This window comes from Vidua chalybeata, chromosome 8 (assembly GCF_026979565.1).
Source record: "Vidua chalybeata isolate OUT-0048 chromosome 8, bVidCha1 merged haplotype, whole genome shotgun sequence".
Classification (NCBI taxonomy): domain Eukaryota; kingdom Metazoa; phylum Chordata; class Aves; order Passeriformes; family Viduidae; genus Vidua; species Vidua chalybeata.
In genome coordinates, this window is record NC_071537.1 from 7,288,521 (window position 1) to 7,313,585 (window position 25,065).

General features: G+C 39.3%; 1 protein-coding gene across 1 annotated transcript in view; it reads left to right on the forward strand.

The window, feature by feature from the left end:
- The window catches only part of GFRA1 (GDNF family receptor alpha 1), a 131,204-nt gene extending 117,537 nt beyond the window's left edge, over positions 1-13,667 (forward strand). The window contains exons 8-9 of the mRNA XM_053949338.1: positions 11,838-11,894; positions 12,604-13,667. Of these exons, the coding sequence (XP_053805313.1) occupies positions 11,838-11,894; positions 12,604-12,765 (219 nt within the window). The 3' untranslated portion in view covers positions 12,766-13,667. The remainder of the gene's footprint in view (positions 1-11,837; positions 11,895-12,603) is intronic.
- Positions 13,668-25,065: the final 11,398 nt, after the last annotated feature.

Below are 25,065 nucleotides of genomic sequence, written 5' to 3' on the forward strand. Positions count from 1 at the left end.
AACAGACTGATGTGCATAACCTAGAGTATTTTTCATAGGTTCACTCAGCATGTTTCCTAAAGAGTTGTTATCCTCCCTCATGTCTTTCTTAAAACAGAATTAGGTATTCAGGGAGTAATTTATTAAATACTGCATTACATGGTGCTATAGTTTTCCAGATTGACATTTTCAGAAGCCTCAAGAAACCTCTGATTCAAGGCAAGTTACTACACGTTACCACATGACCCTAAACATTTGGATGTTCTAAATTCATCCTCAGATTTGAAATGTGTGCATTTGAATTTTTTATGTGCGTGGCAGGTAAGACATGTACCGGGCAGGCTCTAAAAAGCTACCTGCAGCCCTAAGTACCTAATTTGTGCAGAGAGTTGGATAAATGGGCATATAAATCAGGTGTGCACAGACGAAAGCAAAGCAGTTACAAGAATCTGTGAAAACCTGTTCCTAAATTTGTGCCTGCACAAATGTAAAAAAAAGTTGGTTTGATCAGAACTGTTCTGATGAACAGTGCCCAGTATGGTTTTTACAAAGGCAGAAAAAGTGGTGCATTAACAGTTGCTTATATCTTGACTGGTCTGTAGTGATTTCTGTGTTGCAGTGGTGTTCTGCACACCTCAGTCACATACACACTGCAATTGTCTGGTTCTCAGGGCAAATTTAGAAGTCTGTTCCTGCAGGGACCTAGCTGCTTGTATACAGTCTCAGAATCCAAATGCAAATGCAGTGGAGAATAATTATCCCTTTTTTCATAGTGGTTTTGAACTTTGAGAAATTCTTGCAACTGTTTGCAGAATCCTGCTCTCATCAAGCCCATGTTAATTTTGATTAAGATTTCGTGATTATTCCTAAGGACTCAGTCATGGGTATATGCAGAGAAGAAATTCAGATTGTTCTAGACACAACTAAACAGGTTTAGATAAAAAACACAGTCTGTCTATACCCAGAGAACAGCTTAATGAGAATACTTAGGAATAATTAATTAGGCAGAGGCTTTTCACCTTCAGGCTGGTGGCTCATTTTATAATTAGTATCAGTGCAGCACTTTGGTAAGTGTCCTCAGTGAGAGAGAGAGCTCTGCTCTCTGGGAGCTGAACTGGTCCATGTCACAGGGACAGCCCCTAAAATGTCAGTCAGACTGGCTTATGTCCCTGTAACAGGGGACTGGACTCTGGTGTTTCATGGACATTTAGAGAGAGCAACTGGCAAAGCTTCAGCTCCACATCATCTCCACAGCAGCGAGACACATCTGCTCATACGTGCTCTGCAGGCCCTCGTCCATCACCTGCTGCCCTTTGTTCTGTGCAGAGCCTGCTGGAGTGCAGCTCCATTCAGCTGTGCACAGCATCTCAGCAGTGGGATGTCTCGTGCAGCCACTGAATGGCAGCAGCACAGTGATATCCCAAATCCCTCCTAAGGATGCTGCTCTCAAGCACTGGAGAGGCTTAGCCTGTCTTGGCCACTGAACAAGGCATCTCTTCAGCCCATTTAATTCACTTCTGACAGACAATAGTGCAGTATCAGCACTGGTGTCCATACACAATAGCATACAGTAGGTACTGTCTGCATCACACCCATCCCTTGTTTCTAGCAGTGCTGTCATCCTTGTGACTTTCCACCCTCTGATCTGTAGGTAGGAGCAACACAAGAAGCCAGACTGCTGCTATGGTCGGCACACACACAGTTGTATTTTTTTTTTTATGCCTCCTCTCTAGATATTTGACGGCAGTGTATTGACACTGAAACTTGCTAGGAAGACAAAGCTGATGCTAGTGAGGGATTAGATGCATCTGAGTAAGTAGATCACAAAAAAAACCACCCCTCACTTGGTCTGTTTTCTACTTGCTTCAGCTCAGTCCAGAACTATTAATAAAACCATTATGCACTCAGGGAAATATTTGTTGCCAACCATCATCAATCAAGAGTCTCTTCAGATAGCACTCCTAAGATGTTTTTCTAGGTGAAATTTTATAATCTTTCTCTCTTGAGTTCCACCAAAGGATATTAAAATTCGGTAGCACAAGGTACCTTCAAGATTTTTGTACTGTTTGCAGTAGATTTAGAAAAATCTGAGCCTAGAGTGGGACTGTCCCTTTTTAACACAGCAGCTCATCTCACAGAAAAGGAAGTGAAGGGCATAGGAAAACATCCTGTGTGCTTTGCGACATTATAATCCTATACCCCATTAATTTCTCAGTCTCTGATGAAGTGCACTGCCTGAGGTGCAAATTAGTGTCATTTTTGTGCATTGAACCTGTCTTGTTTAGAGAAGAAGTGCTTCAGAACCACCTCCTCATTTCAAAACTACTACAGAATAGTTGGCAGTATTGACCTGAGTCACATTAAACAAGCTACCTTGGAATCTAAGTCTGTATGTCCCATTAATAATCCCCTGAACTATCCAGTCTACCACAATATAATTCTTCAAAAAGTAGGCAGACTAGTCAAAACTAAGCTTCTAAAGCTACTTCCAGTTTAGTATAGAAACATTTCAAAATATATGCAAAGTGATGTTGATCTGCATTACTGACATTATTAGCATTCATCTGTTTTTATTTTCCAGTTTATTAAACGTAAACATAAATTTGAGCCTTCTGTCCTTCTGTGAAGAGCTTGTGGGATGAAACAAGGATTATATCCTGTGAATACAATTTTGCATTATCTGGTAATCATTTGCATAATCTGGTCATTATAGGCACGGTTTCATTTTAGTAGGGTTATAATTGGTAAACATCTGATATTCGTAGTTCTTAAGAAATTTTTTTCAGTGATGGAAAAAAGTCCTCCATACTTCTTCTTACTTCTCAAATTTCAGGCCATATATGCAGATGATATTAGGAAGTTGCTTTTGATTTCCAGTTGGTACTGCCTGGCAAGTGGAGAAATTCCTGCTGATGTTGTGGGATCAGGGCAGTAAAAATAAGGCACCTTTCAAATAATGCCATGATTCTTCAGAGATCTCTTAGGAGAGTTTCTGTGCTTTTTTGAATAGCTTCATTAATTACAGTGTGGCTGTTGGTAAGAGCATCATTCATGTGTAAATCAGGGATATGAGGAAGGCCACTCTAATGCCATCCATTAAAGTATGGTCCACTGTAGGATAACCCATTAAAGAGAATTACTGTCAGGGTTTCACTGATAGTATTTCTGAGAAGGGGTGATTTTTCTTTCCCTCACTCACTTCAGCAAGGGGAGAATGAATGTTGGATGCTACATCAAAGTCTCTCACAAGTATTGAGTTTTGAGATCCATTTTGCAGGGGTCTTTTAATAACATTTAGGAAGCTGACAGGACAAACCAAGGACTAGCTTAGCTAATGGATATCTGTGGATGAGACCAATTGGATTTTTTTTTTCAGTCATGACTTAAATCAGTTGAAAAATATGCTTCTCTTAGAAAATAAAATGCCAATAATCCAAATTGTATGATACTTATTCACTTTTTTTTTTTTAAGAAATTAAAATGCCTTGAGAATTATTAAACAGGAATGCTAGTAGTGAATTTGAACACCTTTCTGCAGATTTCTAAAGGCTTTTATTTTAATGAAAATAAAAATAGGTTGTCATAGACATTGCTAGCAGCTATGCTTAAAGATGAAGTTGTCTTACATTTCATATTAAAAAAGATCTAAAACATTAATTATTTGGGTGAAAATTTTCACGTTATGTGTGTGGTTCTAGCTAAATTCTTGAGGAATAGCTGCCCATCAAAGCCACAATGCACTATAACCTGTTTTTTTTTTTTTTTTTAATACTCACCTTGCTAGATTTGAATCCACTATTTTAAAAAAAAATTCTATATTTTTATTGTAAATGGTATTGTCAGTGCTAGAAAGGAACTGAGACAAGTACTGCAGCAAGTTCACGGCAACTGCAGCCCTGCCAGTTCTGAGGATGCATCTGTGCACCTGCAAAATTCAGCTACAGGATTAGAGAAGGGAGTGAATGCTTTAAATTTTTATTTCAGTGGCACTTCTGGAGAGCAGATTGTGCCAAAATGCGAAATTCACTAATTAATCCAAATCACAGCTGTTCAAGAGTGGATTATTTTAAAAGAAAAGAACTACCCTCTGAATCATGCCATGATTTAGTGGGACTTGGGTACACCATCACACAACTGTGGAAATTAATACGCTGGGCTTGAAATGTGCAAACTAAACAGAGGCAGGGAGGGCATGGGTGGGTGCTCAGATAACTGGTTTCTTTTACCTTCTTATGCAAGGCTACTTCACAGTTAGTTTGTATTAGCCTTTGCCTCTCTGTAATTGCAGGAAGAGTCACTTTTTACCTGAAGTGTTTTCACCCTTTTAAGGCTTTCTGCGTTTTTTGTCTCTGTGTAAGTGTGCCAGTACTCACAGTGCACACATGCATACACGTGTTGTTAATAGAAAGTCCTGAACATTTCAAGGTGCTTAACTAAAAGCAGATGTTCATGGTCGTTCCCTTGCCTTCCTTTTTCAAATTAATGAGTGAGGGCAGCACTCAGAAAACCAGCAATAATGCCGGCTGCTCAAGGTTGGCATGGCACGAAGGGAAGCTTCCTGTCGTGCTGAGGCTCAGATTGCTGTTCAGGCAAGCTTGCCTGATCTTCCCTTCCAGCTGCAGAACCACAGAGCAGCACCCCTGGTCCTGCTGCCAGGGCACAGAGGCAGAGCCTGACCTTGTTTGCTCCATCCCTTCCCCTCCCACAGCTCTGAACTGGGAGTCTCATGAGGCTGAGCATCCCTGCTGAGCTGCCCTCCGCAGCTCTGCTTTTGCTGTGGAGGCTCCCTCAGCAGAGTCCTGGCTGCACTCTGTCCTGCTGTGTGACTGCAGCGAGGGAGATTCTCCAGTGAGCAGCAGGCACAGGGAATTCTGCCTGCCCTGGAGCACCTGGAGGTGTTGCTGCCCTGCAGGAGCCCGGCATGGGTGTAGTGCCTCTTCCAAGGCTCACTAGGGAAGAGGTCCCACAGCAGCCCTGGCTGACAGCTGCTCAGGGCTCTTCCCACCACACTCGAGGGCACCATGGCTAATCCAGGAGGCAGCAACTTCCCCTGCTGCCAAGCTGAACAACTTTGTTCCTGTCTTTGGACATGTGAGGCCACACACCCCAGGCTGGAGAAGTGTTGTGGGATCTCTTGTGCTTCAATTACTTACCTGTCCTCTAAATTAAGAGCTGAATACATCTTTTAACTTGGATTGCAATGGCTTTGTGTTCCTGCTGTTTTTCTTCAGGTGCTGTTCAGTGTGCAGCAGCCAGATGCTACCTGTACCTGCTGTCCATGGCACTGGGTTGATCTCTGTGGTGAATCACTTGAGAAATGTGTTTTAATGATAAAATCCAAAACAACTCAGCTTTGGATTACGTGGATGTTCAGTTTTATATCTAGAGAAAAAACTCAACAACCTAGGCAGCCCGAGATGCTGAGATATTAACCTAGTAAAACTTTTTCAGTCTCTGCTTTTTAGCATTCTCTTTCCTCCTCTGCCTTTCTTAATGCAAAAATATTTGCTTGCAGCAAATCCATAAAAAGACCATATTAGGAGAATTGTATAATATCCCCTAAAAATAGGAAGGAAGAATCTGGGACTATAGAAATTCATTTTACTCAGCTAAATGAATGACTGAACATGAAAACAAAATTGTTAGCAAGTTACTGTACTGCCATGAAAGGTAAGTCAGCTCAGTTGTCTTGGCTGGGTGTCATATTTTGTGCTGTGCTCACTGGGAAACTAATTGCTTGAAATAAATATTTGAAGATCTCTGTGTCTGGTCCTTGTAAGCTGTTTGATCAGTTTGGTGTTTCTGATAGGATCTGTTTTTTATAAAACCTTTAAGATTGCTGTTAGGCAATTTTTGTGCCATGTTATCCCAGCCAAATAAGTGCAGTGAGAGATGGAACTTAATGAGGTCTCATGTTTATTAACATAAGGATCTGGGAATGGTCTAGCAATAATGAATATCATATAGGTCATCTTTCCTTCCTTCCACGCTGTTTTCAGGTCATTTTGGGAGGATTACTTCCAATTCTTACCTCTTCAATCAAATTTTCTAACAATTTGCAAATTGAAGAAGCTGAAGGGAGTTTACCCTCTCTCCATATCAGACTTTATCAACTCTTCTGCCCATTTCTTAGAATTCTGAAGTGGTGTCTGCTGCCATGTGTGTTTCCATCTGCATCTATCAGTAGCCCCAAGTGTCTGCAGTGTCTGTGAGACCAGAGCTGTTTTGAGTTGTTGTTCCTCTGCAGTCTGGGAAGGAGATGCTGCTCCCAGCCCACCTGGCCCTGGCCAGAGGGACTGGGTGGTTCTCCCTCCTTGGTGAGTGCAGAGCTGCCAAGCTGGCTTTAGCACAACAGGGACCTACTTTGTTCCAGCCCCTCTTCCACAGGATTCCTATAGACCTTCTCTTTCCTGGCCAGAAAACAAACTGCCCTGCTTTAAGGTTGCTCTCTGTTTCTCATTTCTCATGTTTAAGTCCTCAGATCCAGCAAGAATTTATTAATGTTGAGGGATAAGGGGAATGCTGTAAAATCGCCTCAGTGTGTGTTTTCCCAATGCATATTTGGGGATGCTTAGTTTACTTTATTTAATGTCTCAGCTGAAAATCTTGTGATTTGCTTCTTTCTGTGGTGGGTGTTATCTATGTAGCTCTGGAGCATAGTGCCAGTAATGTCTTCATGATGCTTGTTTCTAGAAGATACTTTCTTCTCTCCACAAAGTGTCATGACAGAACTGTAGTGCTTTTATGCAGAATGACAACTGATAATTTCATGCCCCAAGCTTGTGTCTTGGGGGTTGATTCAGCAGAGAGGAAAAAAAAAAAAAAAACCAAAGCAGAAAAAAGAGCTGGCTGCTTTGTTATAGGACAGTGCAGAGCTGCTTGTTTTTATAGCTTAAATAACTCTGCACTCTGGCTGCATGGTGTGGGTTTCAGAATTACCCCGTGCTGAATTGGATCCTTATTTCAGTAGCCTGTGTCTCTGACCCACACTTTTCTTATCTTCCCTGTTGAAAGTAATTATACTCCAGTGTGGCAAAGTACTCCTGTGCTAATAAGAAAATACTATTGTCAGTTGTGATAGATGCACCATCCACGTAGTGAGCACACAAGAGTTAAACTGATTGCATTTTTACAGTCTGTATATTTCTCTGCTTATTGTTTGTGTCCTGCTGTTGGGGAAAGCAGGTTAGTTGCATAGTAAATCTCTCTAATCAACACAGGAGAAGAACAAAAAGAACAAACACTCATTTGTTATAGCTACTTTAGAAGTGTGGTCATTTGAAGGATGCATTCTGGGAGATTTGTCCCTCTTCTTCAGAAAGGCTTGTTAATATGGGCATAACTAAGCAGGATCTCAGGAGAGGACAAGGGCTCACTCATTAAAATCAGCTGTATAAACAGCCTACCTAGCAGATATCTGTCCTAACGGTGCTTCTATTGCCTCTTCCTGTCCAAGCAATACGTTCCATAAAGGCCAAAGTGGGTAGCTAAAGAATGGGGCTGGGTTCTGAATTTGGGTGCTCACTCTGTGCCTGTTTGCATTCAGAGCAATGCATTCAGCTCTCTTTACATCCTTTTCCTTCCCTTCCCTCCCTCACATTAAAGCTCACCTCCATTGGGAAACATCCCCAGTCAGAGATTTTCCTTGCTTTGAGTAGCAGAAATTGATGCTGTAGTGAACTTATAAAAATACTGCTGGGTGACAAGCCATAAGTGTGTGAACTGACTCCTGGTGAGACACTGCTGCAATGTTTAATGCTTTTATTAACCATGCAGTGCTGGGATTTGCAAAAGCTGGATGCATAATTGCAAGATTGCATTTCTGGGTATAAATTCAGGGCTGTAGTGTCTGCAAAGGATGGATCCAGAGGGATTTGGGGGAATGGAAAGCAGGGAGTTGTTTTAGGAGGATCTTACAATAATTATTAGGTACAGGGCAAGAAAAGACTAATTAGGGACATACAATTAAACTCATCTAGGATGCATTGGGATCAGAAGGAAACATGGAGGTCCACAGAGTCTTCTGAAGGAGAAACGTCTCTATAAGCCCTATTCCTTTTTCTTTTCAGAAAATCACTAGGTCATCTGCTGATCCTGATTTAACTCTCTTTCTAGGCAAGAAAGAAGTAAAATTTTGCTTCTCATAATGAGATTTTTTTTTTTTCTGGACATGCTGTTGGTTACTCTACCAGCCCCTGACCAAATCCAATATTTTAGTTCTGATACTGAAAACTAAAGGGTTTTGAGACCAAAAGAAGGTTTGCATGTGTCTAGCAGACATGATACTGTAGCTCATCAGGAGGTGCTTAAATACAGTTATCTCTAAATATCTATTGTTTGTGCTGCTACAGTGAGGAGATTCTCTGGGAAAGGAGATATTCATTTTTACAAAACATAAAAGCTTCAGTGAGGTCAAGCCTGTTGGCTGTATGGAAGCAGCTTTGCCAGAGTAGCTCACATTAATGAATTGCAATTCCTTGCAAAGCTGGAGTAAGTGTCAGCCCATTTATGTAACTTTGTTTTACAGACTGAGATATGTCACAGCTCAGTGTGTCATTAAGTAAGTCATTAGCAAATGCTATTTTTCCTCAGTAGAAAAAAACTCATATGTCTTTGTTAGCTGCTTATTTTAAGCAGATTTTCCTTCACTGTTTTTTAAAATCAATATTTTTATCAGCCCAGCCCTGCTTGTTTTTTTTATTTAATCATAGAATCCCCATAGATATTTCTGTCACCAGATAAACAGCTTTATATTAAAATTTTAAAAGAATACAAATTTGAATACAGACAACTTAGCCATTTGTGTGTGCTCTCTTACTCCTGTGCAGTTAGGTACTTCCAGAACATTTGAAAACACCTTCTTGCCTGTTTGGTAGGCAAGCTGGATACCTGAGATGGGATTGGCAGTGAATCTTTGGCATCTTGCATAATGAACAACTCTCAATTCCCAAATTAACTGATGGTGCAGTTATTCCAGAATTGTCTGCAGCTGTACGTGATGGACACTCATTTCTCTTGTTTAAATTTTTAGGATAATGGGAGATGTTAGAAAGTAAATATCTGACAGCAGAGGGTATCCTCTTTAATTCAAATGCACGTCTCCCAGTCTGGGTCTATTTCTACCAGGGCTATCAGCATAACCTCTAAACTCTGATTTATTTTTTTTTTTTTTTAATCTCTGATAAGGTGTTACTGTAGCACAAACAAAGAGCTCTGCTAGTTGTAGAGCTATTTCTGCCCCAGACAGGGCAGGAAGAATTTTCCCCTTTGGTTGTAAGTAAAGGACATTCACTAAAGCACTCTCTTCAACATGTAGGTTTGGGTTTTTTATCCCATTATTTGTGATTTAGTGGTGCACTGTTGTATTTCAGTAGTGCAGCCTATGCCAGTATTTCCATTATAACCCATTCTCACAGGTTTATAACTCAACACTAAAAATGTACTCTTCCAATTTGAAACTTGGCATACAATGTCTCATCTCCTCCTCAGAATGACAGTTTTTTCTTTCTGTTTGTCTTCCTCCCAATAAAAGGTTACATTTTGTTGTATTTTTAAATAGAAGATACTGTCCTTTCTGGTTTGATAAGGGAAAAGCCTGCCTGATTATTAAAATTGCTTTTCAGTGCTAAGAGAGGGGGACGTTTTAATAGAGGATGGGTGTGAATAAGTGTTGTTGATGTTACAATGTCTACAATAAGTATATGGATGCAGAGAAGAGTCACCTTCCAAATGAAAACTAGACAATGTTTATCAAAATGATTGAAAAGGGTTTTTTTTTTTATGGTGATTTTTTTTCCTAGCTGTCAATTTTTCCCTTAAAATAGTGTTCTCAATGGTAAATATGTTTTAGCTGCTGCACTCTATTGTTTTCAGGCTGAATGAAGTAAAGGAAGACTTTACTGCATACCGGCAAAATAATGATGTTTTTCTCTTTGCTCATTTGATAAACACAGTACAAAAGGCATATAAATTCTGACTCTGGTGTTGAGACCAGCTATCAGGTGTAGACCTGTAGTTAGCACTGGGCTGTCAATCCACAGCAGGTGTAAGCAGCAAAGCAGTGTTTCAAATAAACAAACACATGTGGGAATAGAAAAGTTAGCAATAAGTAACAAACTAAGAAATAAGAGGCTTGTATGATCCTTACAGCCAACACCTTTGGGATCTGAACCTCTGATCCAGAGGCTTTATCTGAAGCCTCACATTCCAATTCAAGGTATGGGTGTTACAGACCTAAGAAAATCAGGATTTAAATTTACCTGCCTCCTTGGAGCCAGCCATTTGGGAGTTGACAGATACCAAATTGTCTTTAAAAGTAGTTTCCTATCCACTACAAACTGAGCACAAATGATTCACTGTGATGTTTCTTTTTGTTGTACATTTACTTCTAGGCATTTATTTTTCTATTTAGACACTTAAATTTATGCTTACCATAACCACTTTAATAGTACAAATTAGAAGAGAGGGTATATAAGAAGGAAATTTTACGGAGGGTGTTTATTAGTAAATTGAGCTATTATTTTGTCATATATACAAAAAATTATCAACATACATTCAAGAATGTATTATTACTGTATCTAAGCTGTCTTTCTCTTAAATCCCAACTGTTTACAGACAACTTTTTCAGTTGTCTGTAACATGTTCATGTATCATCAAAAGCAGAGAATGTGTTTCCTAATGAGAAGTTCAGTTCTTTAATTTGAATTCTAAAATCAGTAATTAGGTCAAAGACCATTTTGTATCCGTTGGCAGAACCAGCGGCTCTCAGATATGAAATAAAATAGCAGTGTGGAACTGAATTTTTGAGGGCATAAAAATCAGACTGCTCAGCATTTCTCACATCAGCTTTTGTCCAGGCCATCACTGCCTAAACCAGTGAGATTCTGCAGTGCAAAATGAATGCAGCACTCTGAGATTCCAATCTTCATTTTTTGCAGGAAATCAGTTGCAGGTCCAACAAAACTTCCAGGTGGAAGCACCAGATCTGCCCAGTGGAGTCAGTAGTTTTGTAATCCCAAGGCTTCTCTTACAAGAACTGACTTTAGCACAGTTACCTCCTATAAAAGGGTGCTTGGTTTTTTTCTGGGATGTACAAAGAACGAATTGATACTGAGAATCACTGGAGTGCTCAAGTCAGCAATAGCACTGTTTATTGAGTGCACCTTCCACACCTTGGAGATTAGTGCTGCCCTTCTAGAAAAGCAGAAAACACCCAGCCCAGACTTATTCACTTGAGGAATGGAAATATTAAACACCTCCTACTGCTGGACAGAGTGCAGGCTGCTCCTTCCATTTTGGATGATGTCACCTGAAATGCTTCTTGCTTGAGTCAGTGTTCATTTTGCAGCTTTGTAGAAGAGATTCTCTGGCAACCGTGACATATATTAAAATAATATTTATATTTTTATCATAATAGTTGGGAAAATTGCAAGAATCATTAAGGATAAAATACTCATGTGTTGTATATTTTCCTAAAACTGAGGTATATCATAGATTATTTGTTAATATGCAGTGGTACTATGGTAATTATTAACTGTCATATTTCATTTCTTCTCATGAATGTCCAGCAGCATTTTTAAGGGGCCATAAAAGAGATGACATGTTCTGTGCATCTGATGGCACTCATCATTGTAATTACTAAGTATCCTTAGTTGACTGTTGGAAATTTTGCTGTAAATTCAAATGAGAACGTGAATGTTATTGGAAAACATGCAGTTACATTTGGAGTTTATTTGCTGATAATGTGCAAATTGCTGTCAAAATTATAGGATTATGACAACTGATGCAAATTTATCTAAGTGCTTTGTGCTGCTGGAAGTATAAATTGTACAGGGAATAAAATCTGTATTTTTTCATAGGCACAGAAGAAGCGAAAATCCAATGAATCTGTAGATACAGAGCTCTGTCTTAATGAGGTAAGTGTGGATCTTGGATGCTTCACAGCACCGGTGCCGCCCCATAAGAAAAGACATTGCAAGTCAAGATTATCATGGGCTATCTCACACTTGTCTTGTCAGTTTTGTTGTGTTTGGATATCGTAATGCATTAAAGAATGATCTCACTTAGAAGTTCAGAGCTGGGCTCAAAGTGTCCTCTGCTGATTTTATATTTCAGTACATGTATGGTACGTGTTTAGGCAGATGCCATAGTAAACACCATTGCACCTAGCAAAGGTACTTACTTAATAATCTGCACCCATGGATTAAATTTTATATATTGTTATCCAGAAATAACTTGTCAAACAAATTCATTCTGTTGACTGTACAGAAAGTGCAGTTTCTGTAGGGGTCCTGCTTTTGCTATTATAAAATTAACTGGAATGATAAACACAGATCCTTAAAAAATACCGTACTTTTACACATGGAATCATTGCTAAAGTAAGAATTTTTTAATATTCTTCTCTTTTTTGAGGTGTGCAGTTCTGGTGTTAACTAATTTCAAAATACTGTCATTGCAACATCTATTTTAATGCCCTTTTTATCATTCAATTAATGAGATTGATATGTAGGTATCAGTGGAGGGTGGGACATGGACAAACAAAAGACGAATTTCATGAAGTAGAACTTAAATGCTTTGCAATGAAAATATTGTGATGGTGACCGAGAAAGGTGTTGTGTCTTGCAGAACGCTCTGGGGAAGGACAGCACAGCGGGAGTCTCCACCAGTCACATATCCGCGGAGAATTCCCTGGCTCTTCCTACCAGCTCCTATCTAAGCACACAGCTCACCCTGATGGCACTTGCACTCTCACTCTCTTTGTCCCTAACCTCATCAGTCATCTTGTAGCTGCATCACAAAAGGACGTGTTAAAAAAAAAATCAAAAAAAAAAAAAAAAAAATCTGTTTGCTGTCCTCTGTTGTTTATCTGGAATTCCAGGTCTGGGAGCAAAGCTGAGGCACTCCTGCTAGAACAGTCTCAGTCAGCTGGAATTTTATTTTTTTTCTTTTTAAAAAAAGCTTCTTGTGATATTTAGAGGCTTTGTGAAATACTTGGTGCAGTGCTACATTCCAAACCCAAAAGGCTTTTGGGCATGCTGTGTTTTAAAGAGACAGTGTGTAAATTTGCCTGTAAAGCGAATTGGTTGGATTATTTTAATAATTATTATTTTAATTCTGGCTTTTACCTGAGAAAGAAGATGATGGTTTTCTTAAAATCTTGTTTATCTCATTGAATGGTTTTGGTTTTCAAATTGATTGAACTTCAGACTATCAAGGATGCCAGGCTTTTGTCTAATGGTGAATGTTCTCCCAGAGAGTGGACTTTATGAAACTTCTTCATTTGATAAATCGCTACTGATGTTAAACTCTTTCAGTGTGTTAGCATTTTCCTCTTTAAATGTTTACGTACTGTAAGTGATTCTGCGTTCCCTGCTGAGAAGCCATTATAATTCACATACAGGTATAATGTATGTCTTTCTGTTAAATTCTCATAGAGTGTGGCGTAGAACCTTCTAACAGTACATTTATCTTTTAATTATAATCATCTAGCCTTAACAAGAGTGAAGATTCTTTACATTAGCAAGATGCAGCCATTGTGAAAGCTTGATGAAGATACATTTCTTTAAATATGAGGAACAAATATTGCTACAGGGTTTCAGCTGTACAGTCTATGGTCTTCTATGCTTCCATTGTGATAATATAGTCCAGTTATTATACTCTTTGTTTAATAAAAAATGACATACAATTTATTTGCTCTGCTAAAACATCATCATCTGTTTATACATACCTGATAATGTCAGATCAAACAGCTACAGGAACTTCATGCCTTACTTCTCTTATCAAAACATTGTAGAGGGACAAGAGGTAGTAGGATATCATTTAAACCGTGTTTTATTTCTTAGAACTGCTAAAATCAACACAAAAGGATGGTTGATCCAATTGCAAGGCAGCATCATGCACGTGTACCCATGTGATCGGCTTTTCTCACCCTGGTAGATCCTACCACAGACCTTGGCATTGCTAACATGATGAACTGTTTGCAAGACCAGCTCCATAAATTAATTTAATGGTTTGGATGGCAATGTTACCAATACACATGATTTAATGGCTTGGTTCCACTCAGTGGCATTGGCAGCCTGCGCTGGCTCATGATGATTTCCTGCAGTATCTAGAAGGAATTTTTTAAAGCTTTAAATGTCATCAGATAGGCAGCATTTCTCCTAAGGGCTGTCTTTATACCTTACTGTGATGGCTTGTTGACTGTTACAAGCAGTTATGTCTAAGTGATCAACAGTAATCAGTTTTTGTTCCTATTGAAATAGAAGATAACTTCTGCAAGCAAGGAGTTCATCATGTTGAATGTACAGATTTACTCTGAGACTTACACAATTACGCCCTGTCCTGTTCTGAAATGTCCACACCAGTCATTTGCAATACAACTATAAAGTACAAATTATTATTTTATAAACTGCACTGAGGTTTGAGTGTGCAAAATACACATCTTGCTAAGAGACTATTAAATCTATGGACAAGTTCATCTTTTCAGATTTTTCTTGGCTAATAATAAACACTTTCATAAATTTTGAAATTCATTTATGTACTCTTGATTATGGTCACATAATACAGGTCCCAAAGCGATTTACACATGATAGAATTCTACAATACTCTGTGCCACTGAACATAACAAATTAGACAATATTACTTTTTAATTCTGTGTTGATAAGAAACTGCAAATTACTTTCAAAGGCAGCAGAGCTTCTTTCAGAGAAGAGATATATAGACCATCATTACCAGCAAAGCCCATGTGGTTCCTGTTGCTCTTCTTGTAGAAGATAATCAAATTACTGAAAACCAGTGGCAGCAGAAAAAAGATCATGAGATTCATGATTTTTAAAATGAATCAAATTCTTTTATGTCAAAAGGAGTTGATAGTATAACCTATTGAAATGCTAATGAACACAGCATTTTAATTCAGAAGTCTGACATTATCCAATTAAAAATACTTTCAAAACAAATTCCTAAACATTATGATTATTAAATCCATCTTTGATCCACAAATCTTTCTTTAAAATATCATTTGTATTCAGCGCATTAAACATTTTAGCCAGTATCAGGAATTTTAATAATCCCAGTATAGTATATACTTGTGGAAGATTTTCTAATGTTTGCTTTGGTTGCAGTATCTCTCTTACATTTAATACCAATTATTAGGGCTTTGACACTGTCTGATCCAGAGTAAAAACTATTGATCACTTACACTGTAAATAACAACCTAATAAGCTTCTAATTACTAAAGAAACTGCTGGTTATCTGAGTCAATGAGAGTACTTTAGGAAATAAAATTTATATGTAATAGAGGGAAAAGTGGTGGTTTTTACAGGTAGCCAAAAAAGCTCAACAGGTCACTTAAGCTTTTTGTCCTGAAAATTAAAAGTCTACTGAAGTCCTAACTTAAAAACAAAATTGCTTATTAAACAGGCAGAAAGGAAAAATACGCTTGGTAGTCTGACACTTTACATGCATCACCATGGAAATATTGGAGGATTTTTTGAAGTTGCATGTGGTGTGGATGATGTCAGTTTAGCATGGTGACCTTGTCAATGCAGTCACATGCTACAGTACTGACACAAATTGTTTTAATTATTTTTTTCCCCTTTCAGTCACTAAAATATCATGTGTTGAGTGCTTAATGAACAAGCTTAGCCTGGGCTTTATGTAGCCCTTTAAAAGATTAATTTTATCCATATAACAATAATATAGGGACTTTCTAAATAAAGATGTACATAGAGATGATCTACTGTGCCAGTTGTAAATCTCACCAGTTCAGTTGTGTGTAAATTAAATCATAGGCTGCCATAAACACATCCAAATAATCTTGTGCTGGAACAGACACTGTCATTAGTATTATTAATAGCATATTTATGCTTCTTTTTAAAAGTAGTGCACACAAAGGTAAAATTGAGACTGAACTGAAATATATGGCTGAGGTTTTGCAGTAGTCAGCCTAACTCTTAATTCCACAAGCTGTTCCAGTGAAAGAGGCACTGAAGGTGAACCTTTCAGATATTTGCAAGAAGAAGAGCAGCTGAGGGTTTCCCTTGTCCCAGGTGTGGGTGGTGGCACCACCAGCAGGCAGCAGCCCCAAGGAGTGACCATGCAGGGACTTGGTCAGTGGTGGGGGGTGCAGCCCTTGCTTCACTGACCGGCCTCCCTGAGATCCAGCTCCTTCAGGAGGATGGGGATGAGGTGCTGAGCCCTGAGCAGGAGCTGTCCATCTGTCCATCTGTCTCCACCAGGGCTCTAGCCACTTCCCATTGAGCAGCTTCATTCCCACTGTGTTTTTTTTGGTTTTTTTTTTTTTTTTTTTTTTTCTTTTCCCCGAGTGAAATTACATCCCTCTAGAAACCCAGCCTTTTGAACATGAGTGGTCACAATTTGTTGCAGTTCAAATCAGTAGACTGAAAACATGAAAGTATCTACTTTTGCAAACATGAAAGTATCTACTTGTGCAATCAGGCTGGAGATCAAGAAAACAAAGCAGGAACCACCTTGAAATCCCAATTTAATTAAAGTCTGTGATTGTTGGCTAATCACGATGATATTTCCATGGAGTAAAGATGGTGAGAAGCCAGTGAAGTAGAAGAGCAAAACTCAAAACTGCTCCCTGAAGGGACATAAATCTTATGTATGTCAAGTGACAGGAGTATCTCATATTTAGCTTCTAATAAAAGAGCTGGATTCTGCTGCAACAGCAGCTCCTTCAGAGCAAGCAGTAAAAGATGGAAGCACAAGCAGTTATTCATACAATTATAACTTTCTTTCATAAAATGCAGTTCTTTGTCTTCAATACCAAGGTACATCTACCTCACTGAAAAATATGTTCAATATATGACATTATTTCTTTCTGCATTAAACTGTTCTGCATTCTGCATGTTCTGCATTAAAACTGTTCTGGGCTAAAGAGGCCTCCGGGGTTGTTTTATGCCCATAAGGTTAGTCAGATTGTACCTGATGTCCCTGACATCAAATAGAAATATATTTGGCTCTGATGAACTTGGCAGAGAAATTAATCCAGTGACTTGTTAAATATTTCTCAACTTTAAATATTTGCTTTTTCTCAGCAGCCAGTTCCTCTTGTGACATTTCAATTATTGGCTATTTCAGCTTCTCTTTAACTTTGGAAGGTCATTTTGTCCAAATCCATAATATTCAACTTTATAAATTTGCTTAAATGCTGGTTTTCTGGTTTTCTTTTTTAATTACAGCCTTCATTTTGAGAAGAAAAAGATGTGATCAGGAATATGTCTCCACTGAACTAAGAACACCTTTAATGGGGAGGAAATTGAAAGTTCCCATTTTATCTCTTTAGCACTGGTTTAACTTGAATAATCTAAAACATTATGTTGTTATTCCCCAGATGGAATTTAAAATTTAGTTTGGTACTGAATACGATTGAAAACTTTCAAACTCTTTGCAAGCTATTAGAAATATTTAAATATTTCTAATGTATTTTCCAGTTGGAATTTCAGTCAAATAGATAAAGTCTCGCTAAGCAGTAAATTCATACAAGAGTAAGAATTCTCTGTGAGAAACTTTGATGGCTCTGTTCTTAAGGTAAAATCAGGTGGGATGATGAATTCCCATTTTTAACTCAATAATATCCTGACTTTTATACACCCTTGCTTCATGTTCTCTTCTTATGTTTGCCTCCAGGCAATGTTTATACGTAATAGATGCATATTAGATGTGGGCACCTCAATAGGCAGAATGCAATTCCTGCAACTCCTATAACATGTTCCATCTGGTTTTTATCATTCATAAAAGCATGAGCAACAAATTCAATATGTGGCCTAAAAATTACCTGAATTTTAAAGGAGCACAGAGTCAACAAATTTCTCAGTAGCATTTCTTACCAAGATAGACTGATATTCTAAATTGGTACTAAACCACTACTGTCTAGACTATTTACAGGAGTTCTCTGAGCACGTTTAACCAGAGTTTAAACCAGTTTCTGTTGTTTTATCTTATTTAGTGCCAATAGCTGTTGCCATGCATAGAATTAGAGCTAATTGTTGCCTAGATTAAAACACCCAAATCTTAGCCCCTTTTCACCTGTTTGTAGGGATTCCAATATTATAATTCTTTTGCAGCTTTTAATCTGTCAAAAGGAGAACTTCCTAGAATCCAGAAGAAAATAGGTCATAGATTTGAGGTCAATTTTACTCAAATTCCTCCTTCCAAAATACCAAAATATTTGACTTCTTACAAACCTCTGTCCTCCAAAGCCTTTGTGTCTGCTCCATCACTCAGGCCTGTCCAGTTGGGGTGAAGCTTATCCCACACTAACAAACCTGTCAGAGCTACATGCTGACAAATGAGTCATGGCAGGCTTGCTAGCTGCAGCTCTTCAGCTGAGTAAGGAGTTGATTTTTGGCCTCTGCACTTGTCCTTAGGTCAAAGCTTAAATGCTACAGAAGCTAAACCCCACAGATGTAGTGAACCACAGGGAGATGTAAACTCCTTCAAGCTCAGAAGCCAGCAAATCTACTGAAGCTCTGGAGTAATTTTCAAATTAACATGAAAACTATATGGTCCTCTCATGGTAATGTTTATGGAATATGATCTATATGACAGAAGGAAGCTGGAGAAACAGGAGAAAGCCTGAAGATGCAAAAATCACTGCTTAGGGAACCCACCATTTATTTTAGCAGGAGATACTGCAGAAAGCACACTGCTGAGAGAGAAATGTGTGTCCCACTGAGGATAAAAGGGAGAAATCATGGATTTTTTCTTTTGACTGTGTGGATTAGCCCATGGAAACTGTTCCTCCTTCTGAGAAGTGAACAATTCTTTTGGGAGCATGCTAACCTAAATGCTGGGAGTAGAGGGTCTCCCTCTCACATCCCCAGACCTGGTTATTAGCAACGACATCCTCTGCCTGCTTTGGGGTGAGACAAAGGCTTTAACCTTTAAGTGAAAGCTAAGACAGAAGGAATGTTTGTAAGGGTTATCAAGAGGTGAAAAAAGCCTCACAGGGGATTGTGCCTGGCAGTCAGGAGTGCACAACCCAGACTGAGCTGAGTCACACATTTGTTAAAAAGAAAACTAAGTAGAGGTAAAAATTGAAAGAAAAATACGATGTTGACTTTTATATTGCTGCTTTTCTGGGAAGTGCTGCATAAAATCAACCTCTTACCTCTTCCCAGTAGCCTACATTGTTTCTGGATAAGAACAAAAAATAAATCCCGAGTGCAGTCAGTGGGAGAAATTGCTTCAAAGCACTCCAACATGTGGGAAACTTAACTGGTGGCAGTTATTGATCTCTGTGTTCTCCCTCCCCCAGAATTACTGCTGCTGAGTTTGCTCTGACAGTATTTGTGTGATGTTCTGTGCAGCATTACTTAGTATTGAAATGATGAGCTGTGATTAGTACTGCTCTGGCTGGGAGGATGCATGTGTCTTTCACCTGAGGGTGTGTTGAATTTTGCACTTTTTGTGTAAACTGCAAGTTGAAAAGAGCTGCAGCAAAAAGGCAATAGCAGGAGAAGGCTCACATTAATTTTCCTTACATCGTGATGATAAAGCAATTGATTGAGGGTAAGCAGAAGTGGTGAAGATAAAGGTATCAGACAGCATTTCGACCCAGCAGGACTGGCATTCACTGTGATCTGAGGATATCCAATGTTAGTATTTTCCTGCACTTTTTTTCACCTTTTTTTTTCTCTTTGTCTTTTTCCAAAACTGTCTAGAACCTGCTTCCATTTTCTGGAGGAAAGTCTTACACAAACAGTTACCTTCTTGTGCAAAATCTGTGTGGTCTTACAGATTTCTGTACATCTCACTGCAGGTTATTACGTGTCAGGTCTTCAGTCATAATGGCTGGTAATTTCTTGTAAAAAAAAACCCCAAACCACTGTTCACTTGTTCCTGTTGACTTATTTGCTCTGAGGATGTTGCTCTTTGGACTATCCACACTTTGGAAGTCAATCCATGATGTTTGGCGTTTTCTGTTAGCATAATCCTCCTGCATTAGTAATGTACATATCCAGAAAAGAATCCCTCTCAATAAACATTATTCTCTTTTTTTATTAAAAAGCATGTTTTTGTGAGAACAATTTCCTGGTTGTTTTTCTTCTGTTTGATTTATTATTAAAAAAAAGAAGCAGCTTGACTGGCAAAAAAAAAAAAGGACAACAAAGTAGATCTCATTTTTCCCTGTTGTTTTGCAGTCTACCATGATCTAAGAAAATAAGAAATAAAGCTTTTTCCCTTTAAATATCTGTTCATTTGCTTGCTCCCTAGTCTCTTTGTGTTAGTGAATGTGGCCTGCAAAATTACAATGAACAGGCAGTATCAGATGGAAATGATGGGAGGACGGGCACGAGAGGGGCCAGCTGGCCCTATTCATGCTTGTTCACTCTCTGGCACGCACAGACGCCTCCACACCCATCCCACCCCTTCATCCTGCCAGGCCACAAAGAAAGGGCTCACTCCTATTTTCACACAATGGCAGCAGAAGAGCTGCAAAGGCTGTGAAGACAAAAGCTCTAGCGGGAGGATATTTTAGGAAATGCAGAGTGTGCTGGGAGAGGAAAGGGAAGGTGGATAAACAAGCTTTCAGGATGCCTGTCCTCATGTTGGTGACTAAAATCCAAGAAAATTATTTCAGCATTTACTCATATTCAAACTGAGATTTAACAAATGAATATATTATGAGCAAAGAGCAATCACACTCACCCATGAAAAAGCTGCTGCTCAGTAGAGGGCCAGAGCCTCCCACCATTTTAAGGCCAGACAGTTAAAATTGCTGTTACTCAGAGAGAAGCAATGTTTGGGGGCAGGGTGCAAGAGGGAGAGATGGGAGCGGTAGAGATGCACAAAATCCAAGGTTAAAGGTCTGGTCTATGAGGGCTGAAAACACTTTTCCAACTAAATCATCATCATGCTTTGGCAGCTCCAGGAGGGTCTAGAGTAGCAGGGGTGATGCAAGTAGGAGATGTTTAGCTGTCCTGGCATCGTTTGCTACCCAGATGATCTGTGTTTCAGGAGGTGGGAGGGGAAGGCAGCACATTCTGTTTGGCAGTATCCAACACTCAGCTTGGCTTCCTGGGCCAACTATTGAGGTTGCTTGGATTTAGGAGTCATTCTGCTGCTATTAAGTCCTGTGCATAAAGTGCTCCAGGTTCTTCAGCTCCTGCAGTGCCATCTTCCGAACATTTAACCATTTCAAAGACGTGCTTGGAGAGTGTGATGCACAAAAGCAATCAAAATGTTTGCCAGTGTGAGTTAACACTGGACTTTCCTTCTACCTTTCCCTCATTCTCTGCGCTGCCACAGCTCCAGTGCTGTGAAAGAGGAGGATGAGGATGGAGGAACAGTAGCAAAGCCTCCACTCAAGAGGTACAGCTTCATGACAGACTTGCGGAGCAGCCTCTCCTAGGACAGATGAAACCAAGCTGTGTTTGACATCACTAAACAGCCAACTGTGCATGACCAGATGGATTCTTTAGTGTGCCTCATCTGTGGCTATGATTTTTAGGTTGTGTTTTGTTGATCTAGGGTTGGCGGGGTTTTTGCTTTTAATTGTTCACACGTAGGCTGCCTTTGGCAATTTCCCTGTGGGCTGAGAGATCATGGCAGTTAGGGCTACTTTTCCTGGACAAAGGCTGGGCAAGTTAGTGCCAAGGGACTGCCTAGAAGGTGCACAAACAGGAGCCATTGTATTACACTGCCCTTGTTCCACATGAAGAGGTTATGCTGTTAATAAAGAATGAGCCCTCACAGCATCTGGCTCTTGTCATGACGGAGGGCACCAGCATCCTCATGAAGAAACTGAGTTCTCTCTCCACTGTCCTGGCTGCCATGTGTAAAACAGTGCTCATCACACTTTGGCTGACTTCCTTTAGGAATGTTGGTAAGGTCTAGTGATGCCTGGATAAGTGGGGTTATCTATTTTACTTGGCTTTTATAGAATAATTTCAGTTAAATGGGTTGGATTGTGCAGAGACATTTTAAATGACACCCTGATAAGCAGGTGAATGGTTTGGCATCTTCAAAGCAGGCATGTGTCCATGACAATGACAAAGATGGACAGGTTAGTGGGGGCAAATTTGACACCTTCCCACTTGGAGTTTTCTTGGAGATGCATTTCCAGTGTGCCATTAAATTAGCAGTTCCAAGCTGCACAGGAAAGGGATTTTGAAAGGTGATCCTAACCATTTCCCAGGCACGCTCCTAGAGCTCTCCAAAATACTCTGCCCAGGCAATCAGCCTGCCCTGACACTTGCACTGCTCCTGCATGTTGGCAAAAAACCCTGTCTCTGTTATTGTCTGCATCATGCTGAGTTCTGGTTTGTGTTCAGAGACAGAAGTATGATTTCCTGAAACATTTTTTTGGGAACAATAAACTCAGTTGTTTTGGTGACATGCAATACAAATTACACCCCCTAATTCTGCATCTCCAAATTTTTTTATCTGTAATAATTACAGAAAACTGCAGAGCAACAGCAAGGAAAAAGCCAAAATGGGGACTGGGAAATGTTGCTCCATAGCAATTGTGCAGAAGGCTTTTTGGATTGGTTGATGTTGGCTTTTTTTCCCCCAAAGAAGATGATAGAAAATCTTTTGCTCTGAGGTAGAAAGTGTAGTTTACAGAATCTTTAATAAAAAAATCATTTATGTTTTGTAGCATTATGAAATAAAGTCTTGTAGTCAATTGCTTTGGAAGGACCTGCAATTCAAATCTCTGAATTGCTCTTGTATATATGTTTTAAAAAAAGAACACATTCCACCTGTATTCTCAGTGAAGTTAACTAAACAGATGGTATTTATCTCCAGGTTTGCAAGTGTGCCACATCCCTCTTGCTTTCAAAAGAGATGTTAACACAAAAATCTTCAAGAGAAGCAGTTGGAAAGTCTCCCACAAAGTCCACACACAGATATAAATTATAAAAACAAAAATGTAAAAATAAATCTACATTTGCCAATCCACTGCTGGCTTCATTCTGGTTTGGAGAGGCTCAAAGGTAGCATTAACCTGGCTGTGCAGTTCCATTTGCTTGTTTGTCAGAGGTCAGAATCTGGTGGATATAAATACAGTTTAGCTTTTATTTGTCTCCAAAACAGCATTTGTCAATATTTCAGTGCTGTTTTGAGCAGATCAATGGCTGCACATAACTCACTGCCTGAGGGCTTTATTATTAATACAAATGTAGGTAGGCTAAATATTGAGTGACATTATTAGAAAGGGATTGTCCTTCCCTCTGTGACTTTGACTGATGTCAAATGAACATTAAGCTCACTAACATGTAGCCAGGTTTCTGCTCATACTTGGAAGAAACTGTCCCTCTCTCTCTTCCCATCATGGGAGCTATTGAATAATCTAGAGAAGGTTATTCAAACTGAGTTTTAGAGTGCTCACAACCTGAGTTAGCATCTGGAATGAAAGTTGCCTTCTCAGGTGAAAGGCTGAGGCATCTCCATTCAGACAGATGAGGCCAATGTGTGAGAGGCTCCATACCTTTCATCTTCAAATGTTACATGCAGGGCTGTGGCATAATTAAGAACAAGTATGTTCTGGGGAATCCTGCTTTCAAGTACTGTCCCATTTCAAAAAAAATTAAAAAAGAGCACACATAAAAAATATTTACAGCTGAAGTAGAAGTCATTTCCATTTACAACCCAGTACCTGAGTTACCTCAGGGACTGGGACCCTTGCACAGTCTGCCACATTAATCTGGCCTGAGGCTGACCACAAGACCTCCTGGTGCAGTCCAGTGCCTGCTGCATCCCAAATGCCACCAGTTGCAACAGCCCCAGTGGGCATCAGAAGCAGCCAGATGCAAAGCTGAGGCTGATGCTTTCCAGGCACACAGCTGGCTGCAAGGACAGTCGTCCTGTCAGCTCCAGTGGTACCCAAGCATCTGATGTGTGATGAGGCAACTGACTGGTCAGCTGGGCTGTTAGTCTCTTCAAAAATATTTAACCTGAGCTCATAAAAGGAATTCTGTTGACCAAAAGAAAGAGATAAATAGCTACATAAATGCTGCTTGGTTAAGTATGGGCAGTGTGTTAAGTATTTCTGTAAGATCCCCTCCTGAAGTGGCTAAATATATAAGTATATATATATGTGTGTGTGTGTGTAACTTCCTTTTTTTAACTGACTTTTGTAATAAATGGGTCAATCTTGTTGTAACAAGATTGTTACAATCTTGTTACTTAAAATGTGGCAGTGGGATTTTTAAAAATGCCACAGACATAGAAAAGCAATAGTTTTCTCATGAAGAAGACAAAATTTGTGAAGTAGTGGGATTTCTCTTTTGATTAGAGGCTATCTGCACTTGACAATAACTTAACTTTCAACACCCAGTGACATTAATTTCACTTGACTTCCTGTCTTAAGGTCAAAAACATTAATCAGCACTTCTATCATTAGCTGAGTTTCCTTTTCTATTAAACGATTATGATCACTTACTATTAATGAGTCGTGAAGTTTTAATAAATTTTTGCTAGTGTGAAATTGCTAAACAGTAATTATGGCATATACTGTATGGATGGTTTGCTCCACAATGTACATTTTATTTAATGTTGGTTAGAAACATCTACAAAAAACAACAGAAAGTAATTAACTAGTTACGGCTGAGGATGCAGAATGGCCTTTTTCACCACAGTTATAGTCAATAAAAAGACAAAGCAGGTCATTTTTTTTGTCATTCCTGGAATTATTGTATTTCTGGACCTTGTGACTTTGCAGTTCTTTATATGAAATGACACTGCCAAGGCTGCTTACTACACAGGGGATGAAAGAAAATATCACATCTTTTAAGAGCTATTGTTTTAACTTGGGTTATATTTCTACAGTTCTGGCATTGAAACAACAAGGTTAAAAAACAAAATCCAGGCCCTCTCCATTAATACAGAAGATAAATAACACAACAAATCCCATTTCCAAAAACTGATGTCTGAATACTGGCTTGGCTTTCCTGTAGCTTGGCATTACTCACAGACACATCCAAACAAGCACAGCCAGATGCTCGTTGGGAGCTTGGCTCAGGATTTTATTGCTTAACTGACTTTAAAACACCCAACAACCAGGAGCTGGACTCATGGTGGCTGACGAACTGGAAGGTAGCTCTGAGCACAGAACAG